The sequence below is a fragment of the Trichechus manatus genome, unplaced genomic scaffold, assembly GCF_000243295.1.
Source record: "Trichechus manatus latirostris isolate Lorelei unplaced genomic scaffold, TriManLat1.0 scaffold00001, whole genome shotgun sequence".
NCBI classification, from domain to species: Eukaryota; Metazoa; Chordata; class Mammalia; order Sirenia; family Trichechidae; genus Trichechus; species Trichechus manatus.
Window position 1 is genome coordinate 43,646,724 of NW_004443937.1, and position 6,568 is coordinate 43,653,291.

A 6,568-nucleotide genomic window follows, 5' to 3' on the forward strand; every position below is an offset into this window, starting at 1 on the left:
GCTCTCCCTCCTGGGAGGCAGCGCTCAATGAACCAGAGGCATCCAAACGCCTGCCTCAGGCTTTACTGTGTTACCGCTTCAGAGACAGAAACGACCAGAAGCTGAACTCACCCTCCTCAGCAGCTGCTGGAGGAACCCACAGGGCAGGACCAGCACTACAACCCCGAGGACCGGCGTCAGGTTGCCCACGGATCACCTCATGCTACCTGCTTCCCAGGTGAACAGAACCTACCTGTTGCGTTAGACAGGGCCAACGACTCCATGGAGCCCCGAGGGGTCTGCTCAGTGGGCGTCATGTCCTCCGTGTATTTCAGGGAGCCGACGGGGTGACGGGTCCGACACTGCTGAGCGGGCATATCCCCTTCCTCCTCCTCCTCGTATTTGGGGACTTGGATGTTGCCCCGGGTTTCGCTAAAGCTCTGGCTGGACATGTCGCTGTAGCTCTCCTGGGACCTCAGCCTGCCCGGGTAATAGTCCTCTCGACACTCCTTGACGAAGCTGCCCCCGTGCCCCTTCATGGCCAGCGACGAGCTCCTTTTGGGGTTGCTGAAGTGCTTGCCCCACACGTCAGGCTGCGCCCCGGCCCCTTGGCCTCCCGGGCTGTAGGAAGTTCTGATGTTGCACTGGCTGAGGAGCTGCAGAGGACTCTGCGACGGCTTCTGCTCCATCGGGTTCCCGAAAGGATAGGGCTCGTCCCGGCTCCTCCAAATAGGGTCCCGGTTGAGGCTGGGCGTCTGGCTGGACAGGCTGAGCAGGTCCATCTGCATTGACAGGGGGTCCACGTCGGCGGACAGCAGGTTGGAACTCACCTGCAGCTGGCTGTGCTGGGTCAGCACGGGCTCCTCTGTCTTGCCCTTGTTCTTGCCGATCTTGGCGCTGCGCCGGGACTCCTTGGCCCTGGCGTTCTGGAAAGCTGAATCCGATGAGTCAGAGCCATTGGGGTCCTCACCAGCACTGCAGGCCCGAGAGCAGAATATCTGGCCCTGCTTCGGGAGGAACGGCCGCCCCAGAAGGGACTTTTTGCAGTGAGCACAGCAGAAACAGGTCTCAGTGGCGTGCCAGTGTTGGCCGTCATATGTCATCTGACCTTGGTCGATCCCTGCGGAAAGAACAGACACTGCTCAGAGTCCTTCACTACAGCCTGAACACACAGCACCCTGGTTTGCTCTGGGCTCCAGATGCGGCAGAAGGCACCGTCCATAAATCAATGATCAGGTCACCACGCAGATGGCATCCACAGCCCACTACGGGAGCTCCCTTGCTCTACCAGTCAGCTCCTTCTTAACTCATTTGCTCTGGGCGTGGAGAATCCAGATCACAATGCCCTCTGCAGGGTTCCTTCTGTCAGGAACACACTTCTCTCAAACAGCAGTAACGATAACACACATATCATGAAGCGCTGCATCAGGGACTTTATGTATGGAAGCCCACTCAATTCCTCACCTGTATGAAGTGGGTTTCTACTACGATCTCCTTTTGTCAGATGAGAAAACAAAGGCACAGAGAGGTTCAGCAACTTGCCTAAGGTCATCAAACTAAGAAGCAGAGACAGTATCTGTACCCAGGACGTCTTGCTCCCAACCATGACCCTGATACTATTTCCTTCACCCTCTTGAGGTGTCTGCTCAAATGCCAGCTCCTTGGAGTGGTCTTCCTGTCCACCCTAACAGTATGTTCTCCACCACTCCCCTCCCTTATCTGCTGCATACGTCCTCACAGCACCGATGTCACCTGGGGAACTGTACCACCACATGAGGGTGCTTCTTTATAATCTGTCTCCTCTACTAAATGTGAAGCTCTAGGAGCACAGGGTCATTACACTTCCGTGCTATCTCCTGGACCCAGGGGCTCTTCCTACGGTGCTTGGATGCAGGACTGAATTCCCACCACCAACGTATACCATTCCAGTGGGCAATCCACTGTAGCAGCTCAGCGGGAAAGAAAAAAGTAGATTTAGCTCTTGGTAAGGAACAGTTTGGAGGTAGCTGGCCAGATACTGCCCCTCCGTAAGCATGCATACCCTTTGCTTAACTTCATCGGGAAAGGAAGACACACGTTTCCACCCTGTGTTTCCATGGCCCCTGCTGTTCTTCTCACCATCTCCTCTGCCTCTTCTGGTTATAGGGCTGTATCTCCCTGCAGAACCCCACCTGCCCCCACTCTAAGACATGAACCCCAACTGTGACTGGTTCAGGGGTGGGCATGTGACCTTCGCTGGGCCAGTCAGAGTCACCTGGGACTTCTGCTAAGAAGTCAAAGAAGTTCTCCTTCTACTGCAGGTGCTAAGCTGCCCGAATGGAAGCCAGAGGATGTTGAGCTCCATGGGGGGAGCTCCCCTTGCCTGAGAATTCAGTCACAAGTAACTGGCACAGTGGTTAAGTGTTTGGCTGCTAACCAAAAGGTCCACAGTTCGAATCCACCAGCTGCTCCCTGGAAACCCTGTGGGGCAGTTCTACTCTGTCCTATGGGGTCACTATCAGTTGGAATTGACTCGATGGCAATGGGTTTTTCTGGTTTGGAAGGGAACCTTTTCAAGAGTCCTGATGCATAATGATACAAGTCTTCCCAGAAAAGTAATACTAATGTGAACACCACCTTCAGTGACTGAGAACTTCTGAGCCTGAACATTTACAGAGTAACTTCGAGAGACCTGTCTGGAGAAGCAGAGGTCAGGGAACGGAGGACTCCAGACAGAGAGAGAGAGAGAGCCACAAGAACAGAAGACAGAAGGGACGGGGCCTTGCCTTCCCCTTATCCTGGCCCTTCCCCTATTCCTTCTATGTCACTGGAGCTCACGGGGAGAGACGTTTGAGGTAAACTACGGGGAGTCTGTTTATTTGAGATCCTGCCCCTAGGGACTGAAAAAAAACAAACCAAACCAATTCCAACTCAGAGCGACCATATAGGACAGAGTAGAACTGCCCCATAGGGTTTCCAAACCTGTAATCTTTATGGAAGCTGACCGCCACATCTTTCTCCCTTGGAGTGGCTGGTGGGTTTGAACTGCTGACCTTTCAGTTAGCAGCCAAAGGCTTAACCACTATGCCACCAGGGGGGATTATCAGAGGGACAGGAGCAACCATAGGGCCACCTCATGGTGAGAGGGACACTGTGAATCAGCCGCCCTCTCAGCACCTGAAGAGTAAGAAAGTGCCAGGGCTAAAAAACAAACTACCCAGAGCTGGGGGATCTGCCCCCACCCCTGGGAGGAAGGGGGAGCCTAGAGGAGCGGGGTCAAAATTCTGTAGCAGTTACAAGTAAGGCTTCTGGAGTCAGCTCCGTCCCATTTCGTCAGCTAAAGCTCAGTCTAATGTGCTTACAAGGACCACGGACGCTGAAACCCATTTGCCTGGGTTCACATCTTCGCTCTGCCCTCTTCTAGCTGTGTGACCTGAGGCCCGCTGCTTCATCTCTCCATGCCTCAATTTCACGCCTCAGCAGTAAAACAGGGATAATCGTAGTACTTACCTTACAGGGTTACTGTGAGGATTAAATGCGTTAACACGCCTGGGGCTCTCAGACCTGTGCCTGTGAACTATTCTTAGAGGTTTTATTTTTTTATTTTCATTGGGTCTGAATGACTGTCTCCCTCTTTGCTCTGAGGGTTGCTGCCAGACTGGAACCCAAGAAAGAACTCTGAGGCTGGCTCACACGGCCCGCCTTCCCTTCTGCCCCTCCTTGTCACAGGCCAAGTCTCCAGAGGGCTCGAGCGGGCACCCCTGGTGGCCTTGAGTCCTCTGCGGTGAGCTCCTGCTTGGCCCAGTGTCCAGGCAGCTGGAGCCTGACCCACACTCTCTGACAAGTGACAGGGGCCCAGTTCTTATGGCCTGGCCTCCCCCAGCTGCTCTCCTGCTTCTCCAGGAAACATGTTCATCGCTGCAGCAGGGACCTGGTTTCTGGGGACGGGGGCCTCCCAGAAGGATAGGCTGGGGGTGGGGGTTGATAAAGCAGCCCAGCAGGCAGTGGAACGTGGTCCCTGATAAACATCAGCCATGTCGGATGGCCCTCTGAACTGTTCCTGAACTCTAAACATCTGGCAAACGCTCTGTCGTCCAACATCTGAGCCATCCTTTTGATTCCCTCCCTAAGCCTTTAAGCACTTCTCTGAGGTGCCTGCGTCCACTGCCGCTCCAGCCTCCATCTGTTTATAGGACTGTTTACTCTGCCCCGCGCAGGCAAAAGCACTGTTGCCCTGGCAACGGCCGCCTGATGCAGGGTCTGCTCGGAGCGGCTGTATAAATATGGAATGTTTGTACAGTACGGTCAGCATGTGACCGTCCAGCGACCGTGGAACGCACAGTACACAGAGTGGGCCCTTTCACTGCCGCAGGAAAATTACATTTTGCAGAAAAGTGAATCCTTTAAAAAAAAAAATTCAGGGCCATTTCATTTCATTTCAGCGAATGCAGGCCACAGCAGCTCTCTTCTCTGGTGAAGCACTGACGCCTTTTTTAGGTTTACAAGGAAAGGAGGAGGGGAAGCCGATATATGCTAACTGTTGTTGCTGTGTGATGTCCAGTCGATTCCAACTCACAGAGACCCTACAGGACAGAGTACAACTGCCCCATGGGTTCTCCTACACTGTAATCTTTATGGGAACAGATCTCCAGGTCGTTTCTCCTGTGGAGCTGCTGGGTGGGTTTGAACCGCAAGCCTTTTGGGTTAGCAGCCCAGCGCTTACCCATCACACACCAGGGCTCCTTACATGCTAACAGCTGTGGCTGAAATGCATGCCCAAGAGGCCACAGAGGGAACAGAAGGACCTTCGGAGGTGGGCATGGCGGAGCAACAGACACTTTTGATCTCTCCCAAGCCACTGAGTGAAAATTCTAAACAGCAGTTTCTAGACAAGCCTTTAAATGTCCACAGAAAGGGACAGAAGAGACAGAAATACTAAAGGGAAGGGCTGCTGCCGCTGTAGGCGAGTCTTCTGTACGCTCAGTCCCTCTCCTCTGAGCACCCGCCGACTTGCAGACTCAGGATCCACAGGGGAGCCATACTGTATGAGCGAGCTACGCCATTTTCCCTGACACTGTCCCATCCTTCCCTTCCGCACATGCCCAGCTACCTGTCAAGAGGGAGATCCTATTTCCTAACTCGTAGGAAAGTTTGTCTGTTTTTCTGTCTGTCTGCTTTGGTCTTGGAGAACAGAAAGCTCCTGGGTCCTTGGTCAAGACTTCAGGCTTTGAGAGGGTGAGGGTCTTAGGGGCAAGGGGACCTGTGCGTCACCCAAAGCCCCAGAATGGAATGCAGCTGCACAAAGGTCTCCACAGCAGTGCTTACCCCTGGCCCTGACACAGGACTCCAGATCAGAAAGCCTCAGAGAGGCAGGCCTGAGTCTCTGGGATGGGACTCCCCAGTGACAAATACCACTGAGCAACACAGTCGGTCGCTTGTGTACAAAGCTGTGGTTTTTATGAGCACATAAAGCTCTCTGAATCACTAGCTAATTTTTCATTTAAATATATCACTTTGGATGCCCAGGGAGACAAAGCCATTTCTTTTTGGTCCTGATAAAAGCTCATACAGGGGCAAAATGTGCTCAGAGGCTGATGTTTACCACTTCTCCTCACTGTAGGTAAGAAGTCGGCAGCTCCTGAACAGACTTCTGCAACTGTATAGGCCACGGGAGGCCTGGGCTGCTGGTCTCTCAGACATTCGCTCACTGCCAGTTTTTTTCAAAGGGTGGCTCATTCCCAAGGTGCCAGGAAAGGCAAGTGGAATGAACAAGCCTCAGACACAGTATGATCTGGGGCAGTGTTGAAGGGCTGAACAAATCGGTTATTTGCAAAGGGAAGATGATTTTCACCATATCAGATCTGCCTCTTACTTGGGGAGTTTATAGCTTCTGAGCTACCTGAGGTTCTTTTGCTCTGAATCTGGCTGAGCTTGAGCTGGGTCAGCCTTTGCCGATTTTTTTTTTTTTTTCTTAATGATACGCTTGCTGGAAACCATTTGGTTTCCTTGACTATCCTTCCCCACCAAGAGGTCTGCTTTGCTTCTTCACTCAGCTGACCCCCAATTTTTTCCAAGGAGGCTGTGAAAGACATCTGTTTATATTTTCTTTTTGTATTTTCCCCCTGAGCCCTCTCCCCCCCTCCCTTGGTCATGGGTCTGTCCCTCATACAGCACCCTCGCATTGCCTCAGGGGTGGGCCCATGATTCAGGCAGACCAGCAGGGAGACTTATTCTCTTTTTCTGGGTTGGGCGTATGATGGAAGCAGGGCCAGTAAGATTCCTATTTGGAGGGACTGAACTGGATATTTGAAGAGGGATGGCTCCTCTCATTTTGAGAATCCAGGTCCTAAGAAGGCAAGGTGAGCTGAGACACGGAGGAAAAAAAGAGACTTTTGTTTGAACCCTTAATCCATCCCTACCTGCAGCCCTCCTTGGTCTTTCCAGGAACATGAGTCAAGAAATCCCTTCTCCCACCTAAGCTAGTATGAGCTGGGATTCTGTCGTCTGTAACCAGAGGAGTGCTCACTATCCAGACACAGCCGAGACCACGTCATACAGGACTAACTCATATCCAGACACAGCCGAGACCACGTCATACAGGACTAACTCA

The 6,568-nt window shown here is 52.8% G+C and overlaps 1 protein-coding gene across 1 annotated transcript in view; it reads right to left on the minus strand.

Annotated features, from left to right (window-relative positions):
• The window catches only part of PRICKLE2 (prickle planar cell polarity protein 2), a 139,894-nt gene that overhangs the window by 49,069 nt on the left and 84,257 nt on the right, over nt 1-6,568 (minus strand). The window contains exon 7 of the mRNA XM_004368662.1: nt 233-1,099. Within this exon, the coding sequence (XP_004368719.1) occupies nt 233-1,099 (867 nt within the window). The remainder of the gene's footprint in view (nt 1-232; nt 1,100-6,568) is intronic.